This window comes from Lates calcarifer, linkage group LG9 (genome assembly GCF_001640805.2).
Source record: "Lates calcarifer isolate ASB-BC8 linkage group LG9, TLL_Latcal_v3, whole genome shotgun sequence".
Classification (NCBI taxonomy): domain Eukaryota; kingdom Metazoa; phylum Chordata; class Actinopteri; family Centropomidae; genus Lates; species Lates calcarifer.
The window spans coordinates 18,784,922-18,806,563 of record NC_066841.1 but is presented as its reverse complement, the minus strand read 5'-3'; the positions used below and the strand labels follow the sequence as shown (position 1 = coordinate 18,806,563).

The 21,642-nt window shown below is 40.1% G+C and overlaps 2 protein-coding genes across 9 annotated transcripts in view; one reads left to right on the top strand and one right to left on the bottom strand.

The window, feature by feature from the left end:
• Positions 1 to 21,642, top strand: part of LOC108873800 (3-hydroxy-3-methylglutaryl-coenzyme A reductase) — a 336,264-nt gene that overhangs the window by 8,044 nt on the left and 306,578 nt on the right. The gene's annotated exons all lie outside the window — the stretch shown is intronic.
• On the bottom strand, positions 36 to 20,636 carry LOC108873824 (ceramide transfer protein). Of its 7 annotated transcripts, none has more exons than XM_051073079.1 (20): positions 19,957 to 20,636; positions 18,268 to 18,402; positions 10,706 to 10,822; positions 10,520 to 10,585; positions 8,032 to 8,091; positions 7,429 to 7,536; positions 7,083 to 7,221; positions 6,290 to 6,373; positions 5,985 to 6,142; positions 5,553 to 5,645; positions 5,373 to 5,459; positions 5,165 to 5,257; positions 4,903 to 4,974; positions 3,935 to 4,030; positions 3,568 to 3,700; positions 3,393 to 3,463; positions 3,138 to 3,266; positions 2,887 to 3,016; positions 2,126 to 2,262; positions 36 to 1,999 (listed from the first exon to the last, which is right to left on the bottom strand). In XM_051073079.1, the coding sequence occupies exons 1-19, from the start codon at positions 20,065 to 20,067 to the stop codon at positions 2,135 to 2,137; spliced, it is 2,010 nt and encodes a 669-aa protein (XP_050929036.1). In that variant the 5' UTR covers positions 20,068 to 20,636; the 3' UTR covers positions 36 to 1,999; positions 2,126 to 2,134. The 7 variants fall into 7 exon arrangements, with proteins under 7 accessions (XP_050929036.1, XP_018517656.1, XP_018517675.1 ...); XM_018662140.2 differs by having other exon boundaries at positions 36 to 2,006; positions 19,957 to 20,635; XM_018662159.2 differs by lacking the exon at positions 4,903 to 4,974 and having other exon boundaries at positions 36 to 2,006; positions 19,957 to 20,635.

Here is a 21,642-nt window from a genome sequence, read left to right as displayed (position 1 = left end):
TGTAATATGAACAAATGACTCCAGACATGGAAAACTGGAGGATAAACTTATTTATTTCACTTTCAAAACAGGGCACATGTGCCACGTTGTCACAGTACATTTGTAAGTTGATCCCACAGCATTAGTATGAACAAATTATTTACAAAAATGTATTTCTAATTACATTCAGTGTTAACAATCTGCTAATAACTAAAACTCAGAAATGTCTGCCTTTGGGTGAAAGAGCTTCAGCCTGGTGTCTGTCCACTTAGCTGAATGGCTGAGTATCATTTGGCTTCACTTTGCCTCTCACCCACAACTCTCAGCTATAAGCTCTGAAATCACAAGGCTTAAGAGTGAAGACTGATAACACAACTGCAAATCTACCGTTGTTGATATGATCCAAGAAAAAAACATTTTGTGATACCCACAAGTCGAAATAGTACTCAGGCAGAGGTGCTGATGATTTCTGTTGAAAAGCATTGTCTGGAATATGATTAACGTGATAAAAACTTAAACCAAATTTTGTGTGCTTCAAGAACTTTAAAAAGTTCATAAGGATTTACTCTTTAACAAGAACATGTTAGAAATTTATGAGGATGAGCAAATAAAACTTTAAGGAATTGTAAGTATATGATTCCTAGAAAAATCAAGTTAAGTACTTTAACAGAGTTGACCCTACTGAACTGGACTTTGCAGCCCTGTACACGTATTATCAACATTTTCAGGCAGAAAACACATGATACAAAGACCTGACTTGACTTGATTAACAGAATGGTTTCAGTACTGTAACTGTTTGTACGTAGGACATGTAACAAACATCAGAAATACTGACAGACAAGTTGAGGCGGCAACACTGAAAATAAACTGAAATGAATCTGATGTTTTCATAATACTAGGATTTGTAGAAATATCCTGCCAGGCCTCAGTTAATGTATTGTAGGACACATTGTAAATTGACCCAAAATAGAGAAAAGACAATTATAAGGGGGATATAGCCATGAGGCACTTCACTAGTGATTTAATAGGAGCACTAACAGCACCCCCCTTTTCCCCACCTGAAGCTACATCTTCCTGGAACACTAAGGCATTTGGGCTCTACGCTTTGCAGACCTTCAGCGAAAATGTTAGTGAGACTATTTACAATTCATTTAAGATTCAAAATACAGGATGTGCTATGACACTGGAACATATTGACAATGACACAAATATAAAGCCAAGCTAATAATGTACATGAACTCATTTTGTACATTAAATATATGAAAGATTCATCTCGACTAGTCCCTCCATCAGCACCAGTGTGAGGTGTTTTCATGAGAGAGACGGAGTCAAAAAGGTCAAGTCTTATTTCATAGGGGTCATAGGTTGATGACAGCCCTCTGGACTTACTACGAATAAGATGATAATCATCTCAAATGAACCAGTTTTACTCACAAAAGTTAGCAGCTTAAAAAGAAAGCTGGGAAATGACTACTTAGGAAAAATATGAAAAATCAACGCAAAATAGGAACTAAATATTTCAGTCTATTACTGAAGATGTTTTCGTTTATTTTTTACAAACTTCTTATAGAATATACATACATTTATATATTAATGTATTTGTCAGAAAAGAGATGCAACCTGAAATGTTGGCTACTCAGTCCTCTACATGAGCATGAAAGATGTGTGGTATTAAGGAGCTGCTGCAAAGACAAATAATATCCTTTTGAGTAACAGCAATTTAATTTTTGATCTTAATTTAATTTTATGAATTAAACCTCAATGAAGGGAAAAAACAAATAATAACTCAAGAATTTTCTTTTGATATGACTGTCTAAAGGTTGTCTCATAGATGCTTGAATGCAGCCACCAGAGGGCACCATTATTACCCTTCCTCCCTACTGAAACTAACTTGAAGCCAAGAACTGGGAAAGAAAAAAAATCCCTCTGAGGAACTTGTCTCATCATGGCAGCAGAGCAGCTGTCAGTGTGAAGACAAAAGATCCTCAGAGCTTCATGGGTTGGAGTTCTGTCCTCATGTCTCAACACTGGAAAGATGGGAAAACATTTGTATTGTCATTTTGCAGGATTATGAACTGAATACATAATCAGAGGTGACACATGAAAACATGAAATCAGATTGGTAAACTCCTGTGACTTGTGTTACCTGTGAGCTTTAGAATAAAATGGGCTTGCTGGCAGTTTTTTCCTGGACATAGGAGGTGAAGCGCTTGAGGAACTTGGGGTACTCTCTCTTAGCCACGGCCCTGAGCACAGAGGCAGGAGCCCAGCCTCCCGGATTTACTGCACACACACACACACACACACACACACACACACACACCACACACACACACACACACACACACACACACACACAATCACACAAGATATTAACTTGTCAAGGTGCATCAATTTCAAGTGGGAAAGACGTGCCACCAGCCATGGCTAGGGTGGCTAATGTACGAGTTCATATTCATGAAATTAACAGCTTTTACAATCAACCAGCAGCTGAAATTAAAGTTTTTATGCTGACGAGTTACCCATTCATCAGGCCACATTTTTCTCCTCTTTAAAATGACTCATTTTCCTATCCAAGAGCACCGGTAGTTGAAGAGGACACTGGAAGATTTGATTTATTCTTTTCACATAACAAAAGTTTAGGGCCAATCAGGTTACTGCAGGATTCACAGAATTCTATTTAAGACCATATCATTGATTACATTAACCAAACATGACCTGGACTTGCAGAAGTGGCAGAAATGAAAGCATTAACCAGTTAAAAATGGTTAATTCATTTACAGTTATTTAAGTTTTTGCTAAAGCGAAACTTGCTCATAATGACTCACTGAGCTTCCTAGCTGCTATAGCTAGCAGCAGTGACTGTATTTACTACAGGTATGATGCTGCTGACAGATGCACACTCACCATTGGCAACATATGTGATTTTACACAGGATGTTGTCTCTGCTGATTTCTTTATCGCCCTCTGGTGGACTGACCAGGGTCTGACAGATCATGGCAATGTTGATTTTGGCACGGACACACCTGTTGGTTTGCTGAGGAAAGTGACATAGAAAGTACCATAAGTAATCACTGTAAAAGCAGCAGTTTTGATCAATGTTGTGCTTGGTGTCAGAATACACCCTAAAATGGACCTGACTGGATTTGATGGCTCACCTGTGCATCGTCGTGATCCACAGAGAAGTTGCAGACCAGCCAGGTGTCTGGGTCATTCTCATTGTTAGCTAAGATCTTTCTCATGGCAGACAGGTACAGCACGTCCCTCTGAGATGCAGGCCACACCCGCTGTAACAGATTATTTCTGTCATTTCACATTCAACAGATCCTATACAAAAGGTGATTATAACAAGCCGATCCATTCCGACTGTCAATCAAGCAAAGTGATTTTGACTGTGACCTTGCAGCTCTTACCTTGTGCGTTTGATAGACAATTACTGCATTTTCTGACAATGTCTCCACAACATTGAAGTTTTCAATGGTGGCTAAAGGAAGCAGAGAACAGAAAGGACAATAAGGAATATCAGTTTTCATGGTATTTTAACAGTACACTGACTCTAAACTAGCAGTGATTTAGAGTTAGACCTACTCTCCCAGTCGTTGCGATAGGCAGTGTCCCAAAAGTAGTGGCAGACCTCGTGACCGGTCACCCCCTTTACTGAATGGGTGGCCTTCAGTGGATCCAAAACAATCCCATTTTCCTCTACCTCTCTCCTGTACACCTGCAAACACATGCCAAATTCAAGCAAAACAATTCATAACCACATTTTCTAATGAAGTACTTGTCTAAATCCTGTAGGCCCTTTGTCCAATTATACATCCCAGATAAATGTATTTTAAGAACAAATTAAATTTAGGTCAGGCTTTTTAAACTTCAGAATTCACTGTATGAGTCAGAGAATTTATTAAAGATACTTCAGTGATCTAAGAAAACATTTTTAATATCCTACTCATACCTTCATTTCTCCCTCTTCTACAACCAGCTGCCAGTTGGCATCTCCACCAACATCCTGCAGGGAGTAGGTCATGTGATTCTGCACCATTTCCTCCACCTATAACACAAGGCCAGGGACAGAAACAGAAGGTGATATCGATTATATAATGACAACTTGGAAAGGTCCTCAGATATCAGCATGGCATAATGGAGTCAATGTGCGCATAGAACCAGATGAGGTGTTGCCTTAAAAGCTGCAACTTATGATCTATGTTTACCAATTAAACATCCTCCGCCACCAAAAAACATGTCGTCTTCAGACATTGACAAGATGCTTGAACCTGTAGCACTAATGAGAACCACTGTTTATTCAGTAATGTCATATCTTTGCTAGCAACGCACGCTTATGTTACTGGTTCTTGGAAGTAATAAAGTAACAGGACTACATGCAACCACAATTCCTAGAGTGACAATAAAACAGCTGGGGCAAACCACAGACCCATGCAGGTTAGCACGCCAACGGTTAGCAAAAGGCAAGCTAACTTTGACATAAAATCATCAAGGGCTGTGGATGTGCATGTGGATATAACACTGTACTGTTACTTTGTTCTGTTCATTCAACCAGCATTTGGTAATGAGTGAAAAACAGTTTGGTATTAACAGGCTAACCATGTGACAGATATCAAAGACAGTGACAATCCTTGAAAAATGTAAAATGTATGAAGAAAGTGAGATTAAATTTCTTTGTGTCTATTTTTTGTAAACAAAATGCGACTGAAAATCAAAATTAGGAGCCAAAGTTAACACAAAGTTCCCACACAGATATAACGGCAGTTCATACATCATGCTGCTCCAGTGAGTTAGAGGGTCTTGCAGCATATTCTTGCATAAGCTTATGCAGTTACTGGAGATTCATGCAAACACAGTGTTTAGTCTGTACAGGTGACACACAGAGGAAGAGTGACTGACTAAGCCTTGGCAGTGAATTACCTCTGCGCTGAATCTGTGGACATCATGAGGAAGGGCCCTGACTATCAGAGCAGGGGAGGACTGACTATGAGGCTACAGGGGAGATGAGAACCAGGGGATGATGGACAATCAAAATAAAGAGGTGAAGAGACATGTTATACAAAAAGTGATGAGAGATGTAAAAATGAAATGAGAAAACTAAGGACTGGGAGGAAATGTATGTGGAAGAGATGGAATGATGAAAGTAGCTTGTGTAGTTTTAGGGAGTGAAGGGTTTAACAACCTTGTCTGAAAACCTATGCGAGCCAGTGCTGGAATAGACGTCTGCGAGGGGAACAGGGCTGGATCTTTGTATCCTTGTCTTCTCAGTTTGAGACTAGAAACAAACACAGTAGTTTTATCATACTTGACACCAAAAATAACTTTATTTCACAATTTGTTTCACTTTTTAACATCATCTTAGCAGTTTGCTCTATAAATCTTATGCTCACCTGTTCCTCAATTTTGTCTTGTCTGTCAAGAGCAGCTTCAACTGCATCAAAAAATTCATCCTCATTAATGAGACTGTTTGGACCCTCCTGCAAATAAAGTGGAGAGGAAATGTTACTTCAAAGGTCTTACACAACCCCAAATTCCTGTTTTGTTATGGAAGAATTTTACAATTACTTCACCTCATAATCTGGACCTCCAAAGTGAGACTTTTTCTTCAGTTCGTTGAGAGCTGATTTGTAGCTCTCCTCTATTCTTCGCCTCTTCTCCATCTCCTACACGCACACAAAAAACCAAAATGAATTTACAGCCACAACTGTGGAAATGAAGTTGAAACGATAGTGTGTACAGTATGCTGATGGAACATCAAATCCAGCAATAACTGTCTCTCCTGCATTCTCAATTTTTCCTCCACTGTAGACACAATTTTACATAAATCAAATACCTACTCATCTTTTTATAGCAAGAGAAATAATCACCATTGTCTGACAAATAATGTATATAATACATTTCTTAGAAGAGCTCCCTCATTACAAAACAGATAACAGATAAATGTTCAATGGATGGATGATATATAGCCATCTGGACACTGCAATGAACCAAATGTTACACACCTTATCCAGTCTTTTTTGCCAGCTGTCTTCTCTCTTCACCATCAGGTCAATGCAGTGGGAGAGAGTGGCTAGGATCCCAGCAGTGGTGGCCTTGAATGTGATGGCCTCACCCTTAAAGTCTATGCCATTGATTCCCTTGGGACTTAAGGACTGGAACACTGCACATAAGAGAAGTATACGGACTACAGCAAATACTAGTTGTTTTGCTAACATCCAATCTGTAACGTTGATTTTTGCTGAATATTTAAGGTTACAGAGAAATAAAAGTTTTCAGTGGCTCTAAGTAAGAATTCTACACTACTTACGTTTTTCTTTGCTACCATTGTTGTTATGCAGAAACTCTCCATCAGTCCGGGTGTTGGGGAAGTCATCTTCATCATCCTCCACGACTAAGAAAATAAAAAAGGTAAAGATTCAGAGAGGGAAGGCAAACACAGAAACACCAAACAGGTAGCTGCTACACACAAGGATTTTCTTTTAGAACCCTACTGAAAGTCATCAAGGGTTCCAGGACAGGGTAGCGACTTGTGGCCCATTAACAACTCAAGCTACACCATACACACAGCACACCATCAGACTGGCAGAGCTCTGCTGTGCTGGACAATGTGACAATGGTCTGGTTTCATCTTCAGAATAGAGAGAGGGTGAGAGAGGAAGAGAGAGAGAGAGCGAGGAGCAGAGAGAGGGAGGTGAGGAGAACAAAAGCAGGGCTTCATTCACTGTGGTCATCCACAGACGCCAAGCGCAGGCTGCCATGAGCAAATGTTCAGCCAGCCAAGACAGGGTGAGGGCGAAAGGGCCTGTAGAATAACTGCTTTCTGAGTCACAACACACACACAAACACATTCCTTACAACACTCAGAATATGTTTCTGATGAACTACAAATATTTCCATAATCCTTGTATGGAGTACCCATGTATGGAGCAAGAATGTATCCCACTGTCTTGATTGAATGTTTGGCTATAACACTATTGGAAAGTGCTAAGAAAATTGTATTTTTACAGTCAAAATAATTTTCAGGTCTTAGCAAAAATCCAGCCCCCAAATCTAGCCCCCAACAGGAGTTGGTTAATAGTGTGGGTGTCTGTGGTTCTTACTTTTGTCTCTCTGCAGTTCATCCTTGGACACAGCATCTGAACAGCTGTCAAAGTATTTCTGAAGTGTGTCCACCTGCCTGCACAAAATATCTCTGAAGGTCTCCATCTCTGCCAGCTTCTCTCTCAGGCTGTGACCCTTCTGAAGAAACAGTAAAGCAACAGAACAGTTAAGCTTGTATTTATATTTCCACTGGACCACTATGCAACCATTTCAGCATGTGAATGCTGACACAATTCACTGCTTGTATGTGCCTCTACAAATATCTAAACTCCCCTCATGTGTGCAAATACAAAACTGACACCAATGGCTTCTTCAACCAGAGTAAACATTAACCAGAAAACCCACCTTGAAGGAGGATGTGGAGGTGGCAGAGTAGCCGCTGGTGGCTGATGTGAGAGACAGCATGGAGCCATGTCTCCGCAGACTGGACTCTGAACCATATCCAGAATCAGCCTGCAGGGGAGAAAAAGGAAAAACAGACAACAAAAAAATGAGTCATGTTGTCAAAGCAGTCTTACTCATGAAAATACATCATAGTTATTAATTTAAGCCAAAGATCAAATAAAAATTGATCAAAACAAAAGACGGTGCACTAGAAAAAGAGACTGTGATAAAAAAAACAAAAAAACCCCAAACAATTTAGCAGTGACGTATTAAGCAAACCCAGTGTCACAAAAACAAAACCTCAGTTACATTTTGTAGCAACCAACACTCTACATCATGCAACTATGTATTAAATAGGTTTCCAACTACCTCCATATATTTTTGTGTTACATACATACATAATAATATACCTAATGTTAATTATAGTGTATATAATAAACATTTTTGACAGGATACAGTGACAACAAAAGCAGCACAACATGACACAGACTGTGTGACTATGGCAACTCAACTGAAACATCAACTGATTTCCTGTAAACTTGACTAATTCCCCTTTCCTCTTACTTGACAGCCTTGGCCCCAGAATAGATGGTTGGTGGCAGCAGGAGCAGAAGGTTGAGAAGACTAGCAGAGAAGAGACAAAAAGGTGTGTGTCCCTTTAAGAGACACTCCCAATTTCAACCACAAGAGGGCGTGAAATGTAAATGCACGTGACTGGCATTTGTAAGAGCTTGGGGTAACTGTCGGTCAACGACCAGAAGTAACTCCGCCTGTGTTCACATGGATTTTAGTCACTGCTGTTTGCCCTTTTGCCAACATACTGCTACCCCACTGACTTCATCAGCGCAGATAGCGCTATCTAACTGGGCTGCTTAATCTGTTTGATGACAGAAAAGGGAAAAAAAACACATCCAAGAGGCTTTGTTGCAGCTGTAGCCTGTGATAACAATCATAAAAATATGAAATAGAACAGCAGTAAAAGTAACATTTATCAGCTGCTGGCTTTCCTGACATCGATCTCAAGTGTAATACCTACACACACAGACGTGTTCTTAAGCTGCATGCAGCAAGGCAATATTGTGCAACTGTGCAAACTGTATTAAGTGTGTCTGGTGATTAAAGTCTAAAAAAAGCCTTAAGGACATAAATCGTACTACGGATAAAAAGCTGCCCTAAACAGAAACAGACTTCCCCAATGTTACCTTTTACTGATAAAAGAAAAGAATATGATCAGTTTGCAAAATAAGATGACTTTACATTACTGGAATATTTGTTATATTGCTGTCACTGTATGTGTAAAATATTCGACAAAATAGAGACAGTATCCTAGAGACAAGTGTTGTTTTCATGTTTATATCTTTCACTTTCTCAAACCATAGGAAGACATGTCGGCTGCAGTCTGTTGTGTCTCCTTGGAGACGCTGCACTGCTGAGTGCTGTGAGTAATGTGGGTTAGAAAAGGAAGCAGGACCTTCTAGGAAGAAGAGTTTTCAGTGGTGACTCATTGTGGGTGGGATGATGGCTGGGTGTGCATGTATGAGCACAAAGGCTGACTCCCCTCCTGCTCTGTCTGAGTCATGGTGGCTCCCTGGTGCTGGGATGAGTGAGTTTTTGGAGGGGTGGGGTGGGGGATTTCCCAAACTGAGGAGCGAGCAGCATGTGTTTTGGCTGACAGACTAAAGGTATGGTGGCTGCTTTCTCCTCATCTACATCAGACACACAGCTACGGCTCTGCTCTGGATTACGTCTGTCTTAGATTACGGTTTTCACATCAGTATACGAAAACATTTTCTCTCTATTATGCACTTGGAATTTATTCTTTCCTCTCTGGCTAGGATGACTAACAAACACTCAACAACAATGCAGAACATAATTTACATATGTGATGGTTGGTTAGTGTGTATATGTAACCATAAACATTTTGCATGTCTTCACTGCATTCATTTTGCACATCTCCCTGCACTACACAGCTTTTCACACAGCACTTAACCAAACCTTGTGTGTCAGACCAGTTAAATTTGCATTGTACTGATATTTTAGGCAAACAACAAAGCAAGAAAGCCCTGTCTATAGTCCAGGACTTGATGACTTTCCTGCAGGACAGGGTGACCTCAACTTTTCAGGGTTGTTTTTTTTTACAGGGTTATCTTTTGGCTGTTTTTCAAACAGCAAGTGATGTAACCCTTGTCAGGGTTAGCAAAGAAAAGCTTGTCCCTGTTACAAGCCTTTCCACAAGTCATGCATCAACACTAAATATCGAAGATGAAGCTTTCCACACAGCATACATGCATGTGCAAAAACAATCTGTGTAGTATGTGTGCATACTAGGGATTTAACGGTACCATCAATTTCATATTATTGCAACAGCAAAAGTGCCTCAATACCATTGTGAACCTGGACAGTAACAAATAACAGGTCTTCTGGGCAAAACTATAGTTTTGTTACAATCACGGTGGAATAGAGCAAAGGAAGATGAGAAGATGATGTGTTCCTATCATCCGCTCCCTCTCCAAATCTACAGCAAAGCTGGCGGACACTGCTGTTGGAGGCGAGGGAGAACAGAGCAGGGGAGAGAGAGACGAAGCCTTTGAAACTGTGGATGCTCCAGTGTCTTTTAGATCTGACGTATTTAAGCATTTGAATTTCCCCGTGTCACGAAATGAGAGGAGAAAAGGTGACAGACAAAAAATATATGCAATATGCACATAATGCCAGACTACAGTTTTACGTTTTTTGCACTTTAAAATTAATGCTTTGTTCATTGTTCCATAAACAGATTGATTTATTTTCCAAGTCTTCATTTGCCTTTTTTAAAATATCAAAAGAAATATTGTATCAGATATTTAGTTATCAAGGTGTTATCATATTGTGAGATTTTCATATCGTTACATCCCTAGTGCAGACAGTATATGCTCTTTAATGGACTGAGTGAGTACAGGTGCACAGGTTAACACAAGCATACACACACACTAGTCACTACAGTGCACTGTGCTATAGGCTACTGAAGTACTCAGTAGGTCCTAAGGTCCTACAGACTTGCCAACAAACGCACCAGTGGTGGAGGGATGATTATTGTGCCCTGGACTCCTGCCCTCTCTCTCCTCCCCTCTCTGATACTCTGATAGAAACACACACACATGCATACAATGATGATAATTATTTGTTGCAAATGTGAGAAGGATTTGGTTTCTTTTCATACCAGGAGTTCATTGTCTGTGTTAGAATGTGCATGACTTACCCTGTGCAGCTCAATGGAGTCAATCCACTGGTGTCTGTGCTCTGGGTCTTGTGCTCTTAGGTACCACACACTGTCGTTTACGCTTATGTCCAGCCGGCACTCATCAAACTCATGAGGCTAAAAAAATATACACACAAGAAAGAGAACACAGAACAAAAAGTTAGGCTGCATTGTAAGTGTACATTGAAAATATACTGTTGGTGTTAAAGATGTCCGTGAACACTGGAGACAGCTGACTGGCACAGTGCTTCAGGGTGGATGGAGAGACAGAGTCTGGCCCAGCTGCCTTGCAGGGGTTCGGTCTCTTAAAGAGCCTGTTGACGTCTCTCTCCAGGACGGAGAGAGTCGTCGTAGTGGTGGGGGATGACGGTGTTATACATTTCCTAGTTTGCTGTCATGCTCTTTTCATAGCAAGAAAAAAAAGACAGTCTCTTTCCTGTTTGGGACGTGCAGTGAGAGGTGGCAATTATTAAAATGACACTGAAAAAGCAAACGGGTAATCTCTCTCCTGTGTGTTATATGGTGGGCCACAATCTGTTCCTGAGTTGGCTTGAACAACTGGAAACACGGCAATTCACCACAGCCACAGTGATGTGAATTAAATGTCTTATCTCAAAGGGATAGAAGACAAAGATAAGTACCAGAGGAACAGCAGCCTCCACTTTCAGACAGCGTCCCATAGGAGGAGAAGTGGCAGATAACTGGCCTTTTAAGGTAACTTGCAGAACGGAGTATATTCCTAATAGCCCTCCAGTGTACTGTCAGCGCTGTAAAACTGCTGTGCTGGCATGGCCAGCAACCAAGGCGCGTGTGTGTATGTGTTGGTGTGTGTGCTGGGGGGGGGAAGAGGTGGTGGTGACAGTAATGGTATTTACCCATGTAGTATTTACCAAATGCATCAGACCCTCTGAGAGGACGTCTTTACAATGAGTCCCAATGCTATATCACTCTCAAGGTCGAATCACAGTGACAGAATGGATATATGGAAAAGAGTCTGGCTTGCTCAAACATAGTCAAGGACACAGCTAGAGAGGGACCTAGAACTAAATAGAATAGTCTGAATGAACAGAGATTGCAATTACACTGTAAAAAAAAGAGAAAAAAAACATAGAGGAGACCTTTACATTCCAAATTTGGCTACAATACAATAAACCCATCTGGTAGATCTCTATTTTAGTATATTTGTTATGGACAATAAGTGCAATCATTTACTGCCAAGGGCCAAGAATCTGCAATGTTGCAAGAAGCACTACAGCCACTCATTTCACTGTGGATTGTGATTGTGGTTAACAACATAAGTGTTTGTTTAATTAAGCCACTTATTGATTTTCTGGGTACGTTAATCAATAAGATATCATGAGTATTATAATTATACTTCATTGATTATTCCTTTCTACCACTTCAATTTAATCTGCACAAAATTAAAACTACTTAATAATGCTATGTTTACTGTGGCAAGCTATAATAACATGGGCACATATGATTATTAATAATTGCAAGCTTGCAACCTGATATCACCCAGTTACTGTATGTGTCCAGAGACAGTCTGAGCCCAAAACATTACTGAAGGTTGTACTTCAGTGAGTTGGCAGAGTAATAAATGGCCCACTATGGTGTCTTTAAAGAGGTTTCATTGCAGGAGTTAGACTTGGCCATGCTGCCTGACACCTGGACGGCTCTGAGGCCAACACCAGATGCTCAGCGTCAGTAATGCACAACATGAGGCCGAATGCTGAAAGCTTTCCAAATCAGATGCTCATTTAAAGTTACCCGCAGCACTTGCGTTAAATCAGCAGCAGTGGCAGAGATGGACAAGAAGAGGAAGTTCAAGGAAGGAAGGAAACATGCAAGATGCATCAACCCTTAGTTACAAGAAAGACAAAAGGACCAACAGCCTCCTTCTAAAACCCAGGATTACACTAACCTGTTTCAAAATATAACCTCAACAACTCACTGACTGGACTGTTAATACCAAATTCAAATTAAATCTGCAAAAGCTAAGTGAAATTATCAGATTAGAGATAGCTGGTATGTTCCTGCATACAACTGGCAAGTGTTTGATTGGTAGATGGAATTTTAGTGCCATCTGGTTGCTAGGAAAGTGAGAAAATGAGCTCCTCTTAATCACCTCTGGACTATGGGGTCATGGGTACACTGAGATTGAGGAATGAAAGCCTGCAGCAGTTTTGAGAAGCTTACAGGGATCCAAGGCTACAGTAAACAATAATCTATCACAGGAAGGTCATCTCAGCAGCCTTGCACTTTACAGGATGACATGACATGCTTAAAATTATCGCAGCTTGTGAAAGGCAAGTATGGAGTGTTTAGTTTGTGTATTTATCTACTTGTACATATATGTATAGGGTTGATGAATAAACAACTAGAGGAATATAGGAGAATATAAAGCAAAAGTCAATGTGCGGAATTTCTGTTGCTCAGTGCATAATGAAATCCCTTTCAGCCTCCTATGACCACGCACAAAACAAGCAGGTACAAAGATCTAATTGCATTGCACATTACATCCCACAACAAATGAAGATTCTGATTATCTCAGCGAGTTAGGACAAAATCAAATAAGGGAAAAAAACAACAACAAAAAAAGCTAGTAAATTTTTAAGCATGTCCTGAAAGCTGTGTCTCAATGCTACGTCACTGTTTAAAATATCTGTAACCAAACGTACACTATGACTACATGGAGATGCACTTTCATAGCAACAATATTTAGGTACACTATGATATTTTTTGTTCATTCAGGCAACTGTGTTGTCATCTTTGTCTATTTTTGCTGGTCAGGAGCCTCTGCCAGCAACTATTTCTAATGTCTGTCAAATGGCATTTTGTGGCCCCAGCAGTAACTCAATTGTGATCATATCACACACTCATGTCATCAGTGTTAGTCTTTGATTCCTGGGACGTGTGTGTCCTGCTTGTTTTGGATAGTTTTCAATTGTATGGTCTTGTAAGAGAGCACATTGGGGAGGAGAAGGGAACAGGAGGGGGAGAGACAACATTTTATGAAACAATTTAGCATTAAAAATATCAACTGTTTTGTGTAGCAAATAATATGAATGCCCAAATAAAAATGATGAGACAACACAGCTTCACTCTGTCTCTATTCTCTTCAAACATAAACTTCCTACTCAGCTTCAAAAAGACTCCCAGTCTGTCCTCTCCCTTCCAGCTCCTTCTGAGCTGGTGTACGTGTCTGCAGTCACAGTCTCCAAACGTGAATGGATGGGAGCTCCCTTTTAAAAAGTCTGTGATTTTTAGTGCCTAAAAAAATACAGGGACTGAGACCAATGCAAACACTGAGAAACCCTAACTGAATTTTATACTCATTTGTGCAAATTATGCTCTCAGGAGAAGAGATACAGACAAATACAGTGTCTTGTTTTTGCAACATTACTATGGTCTTGTTGCCAGGAACATCTTTCTGCAGACTCTGGACAACAAAACGGGATCCCCATTGCTCTAGTGGAGGAAACACTGACTCACCAGTGCCTAAACCAAGTGGTCAGAATTAAACACAGGGAAAGGGCTAAATCAACAAGGGTGACAGTAAGAACAACATTCGGAAACATGCGCGCACACACACACACTCTATCTACAAACTGGGGAAGGTGTTTCATGACCCTCCTTGTGACCCCCAATGTTGAGGAAGTCACATCCTATGCGGAAGAGACTCATTTCCTAGTTGAAGACTAGGACTAGATTTTGCAATTTCCACAAAGCCTGACATCACTCCCAACAATGTGTTCAATCACTGATCTGTTTTTCCTCCGCTAAAAAACTTTGCTGTATTGTGATGAGGACAAAAACAAATCGTCACATCCAGGGCCACTGCCTTCCAGAACTCAAAATAATCCAGCCCCAAACTACTACAGATCCAGTCTGCACTACTCACCAATTCCAGTGAGAGAAGGAATTACAAGTAGGCCAGTGTGCTCTTATTAACTGGCCATGGATCTAAAAATGGCGGTGGTGGTTAGCAGCCTTTGTAGTTAGAGTTGCAAACCCACATTTGCACCACCAGACAAGCTTACAATCACATGCACCCACATCTTGGAATATCATAACAAGACACTCCATGTCATATTGCTACATTACTAACTCACAGTTTGATGGTTGTCCTTGTTTGCTACCACAAATATTAAATTGTTACTGATATTTAAGTCACAATTTGCCTAGTGTGAGGTCAGTAACAAGGACATAACACCATTTTGACTTTGTCAGATGTGAAACAGGAACAAGAGGGGTTATCACTCTTTTGTAGCAGGCCTCAAGGGAGATCTTAATCTGAGGCTGCATGCTGTAAGGGTTTACAAAAATGTTTTTTTTAAAAAAAAAAAAGGTCTAGATAATTTCCTAAATATTACATAGCACAAAACTCTTAATGAGCCACAAATATGCAGCTTGTTACACTGAGTGGTATCCAATTCAATGTCATCAAGTTCCCTAGTAATGAAGGTGTCTTAGGAACTACCTATGCTATTGTTTGGGCAGGTGGTGGACACAATGAAATAAACAGTGCATAGTGTAATCTAATCCAGCAGCTCTGCACGAATACCCCCTTTGCAAAGCCTACATTGTCCAGTTTTAGTTGAGACTGTGTCAAACAAATGCTGTTTCCAATCTGTTGAAATTCCAGTGAACCAAAATAACAAACATAACAAAGGAGAGAGGAGTGGGCCACCAGCAAACAGCTGCAGGAGTCCCTTTTAGTCCTGTTATTATAATGTTTCAATTTCTGAGAAATGATTCTGAGCACTTGCTCTTCTACAAAGTAGAAATTAAAAGTTGTCTTACGGGCCTACCCAAGTTTCTCAACTTTAGTGTCCAAACTGAAATCTGTGAATGACTCATAGTGCAACTTTTGGTGACCCTCTGAACTAAATAGATATTGCATATACACACATGACTATTCACACAATGTGACGAGGTTAGACTTTATACTTTATTCAGAATTCTTCTCTTTTCTATTCTCATTGCATCAAGCAGATGTTATTAGAAAACACAATTATATGGTTTTTAGACAAATACAAATTCAAATACAAAAAAACATCTGAATACATCACTAGTCTTGTGACTGAGAGCACACAATAACATGGTTCATGTACATCTGATCGTTCCTGTCTGGTTTAACATCACAGCTATGAGGGGAAATGACAAGATGCCGGAATCAAAGAGAGAAATACTGGTGAAAAAGAGAAAATATTTCTGTTCAAAAAAGGCTAATAACTTGTCTGTTGCGATCTTCACCAGCTATAACTTTTCATTATTTATGCCCCAGATGTCTGAGGCATATTTCCATTGGAATGAGAAATGACTACAGTAGAGCACCACATGGAGGTTAATATTTACATAGGCTGGGAATGGATAAAGCTGAACAAATACAGCTAGTAGCAAAGCCTGCATCATGCAGGCTTTATTATGTTTTTTATGGTCTTTGCTTTTTATGTGAAGTGCGTAGTAATGTTGTTTTAATAAGTGCTATATAAATATAAATACAAACATTTGCATTATTATTGTTATGCTAACTTGGAACAGTAACTTATTCATTTCCCTTGTAACCGCTTGGAGAGAGACACAGACTGAGCCTCAGTCAATGACTGACCTGGGCGTGTGAACCTCCAACATAAGACACTGTTTACACATTTGAATGTATTTTATCTGTGCTTGGCAAAGTGTGGCTGCTCTTTTGAATCACTGAAGCAGGATATTATTCAAAGTCTGATAAGCATGGGAGTGTCTGCCTTAATATAATGTATGCTACTGCTCTCACAGCTCCAATTTGGTTGGAGCTGCATTTCTTGGTGTGTTCTATACAGTGACACAGCATTACTGGTCTCATGATGAAGTCTCCAGTACAGTGTTACCACATAACATGCTGTTTTGGAACTAGAACAGTCACCTGACAGGCCAGTTACCCTCAAGCATAACTTGGGACATAATCAGGAGTTCTTTGTAAAAATAGGTTATCACCTGCAGTTGAAGATCGGGTTTGAGAAACTCCAGGGTAAAGTTTCTCATCTGATTGAAATTGTCAATAGTGAGTCAAGCCTTCAGCCTACATATGGATCCAGGAAAGAGCCAAGTCTTTCCTTCATGAATTTAGGAGAAACATATGGTGGAGGCCTAACATCTGAATCACATCTTATATATCACATGGTGAAATTCTCAAAACCATGTGAGGGGCTAAGGCAGAAAGAGAGGGGGTGGATAAAATGCCTGTGGAAGCAGAAACAGAAAAGTCTGACTTAGCTCTTTAGATTTCTCTTTATGTGCTCCTCAGGTAATGGGCCTGTTCCATTCAGTTGATTTTAACAGTATATTCCAGTGTTAGAAAACCATGACTTTGTGTTAATAAACTGTGAACTCATTTTTATACTTTGGTCAGGTAAAATTAAAGCAGCATTTTATATTAAAAGGTTAAGACAGTGCTGCAACAACTGCAGAAACAATGACACAGTGTTTTTTGTTCATGGCAAAAGTTCTTCTGAGTTCCTGTGGGATTTCAGAGTTAGATGAAATGTCAATCTCACAAGCAGAGCCATTTCTACAGGCAAGCCAAACAAAATGTAGTGTGCAAAGACACATCTAAAATTACTTTTCTATAAAGAAGAGAATGATTTTTTTTTTTCATTGCTTGTGATTTTAACAAAGCATCAAAGTTTGGCAGGTCAAATCCATTGAATCTTACACATGGCATATTTGCCATGCAAAAACCAACCTTTCTATCCAAAACACACAAAGATGATTGTACAATTCTTGTACAATTCTTCTACCACTCCTCCTATATATCATCCTATAATACTAACTAACTAGCTGCCTAAGCATCATTTAGGCAGATGCAATTGTCAGTGGCTACACAGATGATCAAGATACATTTATCAGTGAGTTCAGCTGATCCCCCAAATTTCTGACCTGATTATCAAATGGATTACACAGCTATGTTAACTCTGAATAGCAAAATAATTGGGTCAGACAATACAGATTAGCCCCTAATTATTACAGCTATTCACCAAATATAAAGAGAGGGTCAATCCTCCATATAAAACTCTCTTTTGGAAGAGCTCATCTGTCAGCCACCTCTATTCCATTCATATGCAACATTGCACACCATTTGTTGTGGTGGAAATACACTCTTTCTGATTACTGCAGACATGTAACCAAAAATGTCTGAAAACCACGCTGCCTTGCTGTTTGGCTTTTGTGAATGAAAGGTCAAACTAGAGTAACACATAGCCCACAGAGAATCAGCTGAGCTGCAGGTGAAGTGGGGAAGGTGCGCAAAAGTAGTTTGTGACTACACTTTGCAATTTAAATAAACATTCAGAGAGTGTACGTGTGGGTTTTGAATAGCAGTGGATGTGTGCCACTGCAAGTTGCACTGCTTTGGTGGCTAAAATAGTGAGAGTAGTTTCCTCTCTTTCAGCGAAATGTGTAACTCTTACACAAACGACAATGTTCATTCTTGTAAGACATTTTGAAAGGGCCAAAATTGCACAAATTTTAACAGAACTGAAGATTGCTACTTCTAGGAAAGAATCTGTGTTACTTACAGTGATAACAGCTTTACTAAGGCAGAGGGAACCTCGACAGCCATACTCTGTCTCATCCTGAGACTTGTAGTAGCTCAACGTGTTGTTTTTCAGCACCACCCAACGGTCTTGCCAGCCATGGATGTAGTTTGTCCACTGAAAAATAAAAGCATTTCTATTAATATCTTTTACTACTGAGAGACAAGAAAAATACAAACACCCCTCTGATGTAATGGCATATTATATGTTTTAAATAAATAGCACCTTACATATATTGTTCAGATGTCACCAAGACTACTACTTTGGTACTCTGTGTGTTGGTTCAAATTGTATGCTTAGAGGCTACACTTTGCTGCGGTGTTGTTTTGAAAGGTGTCCACCACATATTCTCCACTTTATTTACAAATAGAAAATGAAACACAACCACAAACCTAACACAAATTTAGTTTTATTAAAGGACTTTTAAACTGGAAAGTGATTTCCAGTTTTCAGGTAACTCAGTGTATATTACAAACACACTATGTACATGCATAATTCAAAACCTGAGTTAGGACATGGAGTTGAGTTAGGGATTTTATAAAAGGTGATGGCTCATTAATCCTCACAAGAAATATGACGTCTAAAGGGCTTAGTATGATTGAACAGGTGAGCTTTTCTGAATGCGAATCTGCTTAATCTCCCGATATGCTTGGTTAGCAGGTCAGCATGCAATCTGTTTAGAAACAACCAGTGTACAGTGAGATTAATACCACATTAGCTCGCCAGCAGCTTAACTCATTAAAACTGGGGTCAATTTGCCCAAAACAAACTAGTGAGCAGAAGCATATGGCAAAATGGGTTACCAAGACTTTGTCTAGCAGTAGACTTAACTGTCTGTTTACCAAAGAAAAACAGAGCAGATCACCAATAGCTTGGAGAGTTGTTGTTTACACAGTGCACTCAATGAACAAGTATAGTTTACTTATGCTAGTAGTCACAACAAATGTTTTCCTCCACCTTGCATGTTGTTGCATTTTTATCAGTACCACAATACATTTGACCAGAACACAGTGCCATTTGCTGTATCCACACGGTTCATGGTAGACAAGGCACACATCTTTCTCTGCTTTAATTTCTCTGAAATGAGCTCATCTGTAGTCAATCACAAGATCAGCACAAATACAGTTCATCTATTTGACTGGAAAACGACAATATCTACACAATCTAGACGAAACTAACACCTGCCTCTATTATTTATACTAGTAACAGCATTGTGCAACCATCTGTGATCACCACAGCACAGTACTATATAATATACAGGCATCACATGAACAAACATACATGGAATTAACTATTAACTTGGCCCAATATCACAGTAAATGAAACAAACTATTTTAGGTGAATTTGTGAGCTAATGTAGCTAGCTGTGCATACCCCGCTATTCAGTTTCATTAGGGGCTTTCCTTTTGCTACTGTGGGGATTACCGATCTAATGCTCCTGCTGGGCAGCAATGTGGAAATGTTGACAGACGGCAAAGGATCCCGGTTAACCGTTCCCTCAAACAGACGTGCCATGATTTGTCATAACATTGCCACACTGCCTCATTACACCCTGATATGTAGACACTAGACAGGCGCCTCCCTGACAGCTCTGCCCTCAGCACTTGGCAGTGACATTGGCCGAGCTAGGTAAACTTAAAGGATATTCCGTTTGGTCAAAACGTGACTTACCTTACTAAGGACTCCGCTGAACTCGCCGATACCAACAGGATGTCCAGGCTCCTCTCTTGGCTCTAAATCTTCCTCGGAACCAGAGGAGTTCCAGCTCTGGTTATCTGACATTTCCTTAACGGTATATGGCTAACGTTTGACAAACCGAGTCTAAAAACAATACCAACTTGGCATAAGACGCTAAGGTGTTTAAGTCAAAACTGACACTATTAGCTAAGCTAGGTGTGTGCCAAGCAAATCAAGAGCAACAGTTCACGGAATCATGCTGTGTTGTTATCGACTGGCTAATAGCGCTAAGTGCAAGAGGAGTTAACCCAAATAGCTAAGGCTTGACTGGGTCGATAGCAAGCGGACACCGCTTAAGTTAATAATAGTTAGCTAAAATGGTTACACGCATTTTGTGGTCAAATTATCCAGGTAAACGTTAGCTGTCAACTCTGCTCTACCGCCCCTGTTCTACCGCGTACGTTGTGTCCTGAAAGTAGCAGAAAAGGATGAAATGCAAATAAATGTTCTCAGGCACGCTTCAGCAGTCACAGGTAATCCGTCGCTGACTTTCAGGGAAACGTTATAGCTGTGGCAGCAATTGTTTTCCTCTGTAGACTTCTGACAGGTCTCCAGCTCAACGCCATGTTCAACTGACGTCTGGATCTTCTTCTTGCTGGGTGAGCGCGTGTACCAACTTGTGTGGTGCGCAGGGGCGCTGGCTGGCGTGACGTCACCAAATCCACTCCTAATTTGGAACAAGGCTCCGCCTCCTGTTTATAGCACTGAAAATAGACGGAGGAGTACTACAGGAAAGACTGAGAGTACTAGAACATATAGACTGAGGAATACTAAAGCATAGGCTGAGGACTACCAGAACATAGGCTGAGGAGTACTAGAGCAAAGGCTAAGGACTTGTTGAGCATATAGACTGAGGAGTACTACAGAATAGGCTGAGGAGAACAGACTAAGGCATACTAGACCATATGCTGACTACTTGAACATAAAGACTGAGGGATACTAGAGAATAAATTGAGAAGTACATAGACTGGGGAGTCGGCTACAAGAACAGTACAGAAGTGTAACAAGTGTGATGTTTCAGATTAAAGAGGGTGAGGCCATTACCCTAATTTAACTTTAAATGTAATATTATATCATTTCTGCTGCTAGGAGTCTCTCAATCAAAACAATAACAGAAGACAGAGTTTGATGATGTTGTGAAGTAGCATGGGATCATGGGAGTTATCTTCACCACCATTAGTGTTAGCTTCTCCCATTTAGGATTCCCTCAGTGTTAATCATTCGGGAGGTTTTTACTGGGTTCTGAATCATCTGCAGAGGTTTCCTCAACTCCAAAACAAATAGATCAGGTGATTAGAACTGATAAAAGCAGCAAACAAAACGGTTTCATGTTAAAAATCAGTGTTTCTCCAATGTTGTTAAGCGGAGCCAAGCAGCTCAGTTAGTTTCTCTGATAACTTAAGATTCAGACATCTGATGAGTAAAATCCTCCATTTGGTTAAAATATATAGTTAAAAATGACCAAGATAAAAAAGTGTTTTGTAAAAATGTGTATTAAAACTGGATAAATATGGCACGATTGACAGAGGACCTTCAGGGCCCCTGAAGGTCTGAAGTCCCAGGACTTGCCCACTTTGCCCAGATGGTATTTTTGTAAGTTAGATGCAGTTATGATAAGCA

Excerpts from the sequence above, each read along its gene's own strand:
- LOC108873824 (XM_051073079.1), bottom strand. The coding sequence starts at position 20,067 with ATGTCAGATAACCAGAGCTGGAACTCCTCTGGTTCCGAGGAAGATTTA. Across the intron at positions 5,460-5,552 it reads TTGGAGGTCCAGATTATGAG|GAGGGTCCAAACAGTCTCAT; the intron begins GTGAAGTAATTG and ends CTTTATTTGCAG. Across the intron at positions 3,464-3,567 it reads CTATCGCAACGACTGGGAGA|CCACCATTGAAAACTTCAAT; the intron begins GTAGGTCTAACT and ends TGCTTCCTTTAG.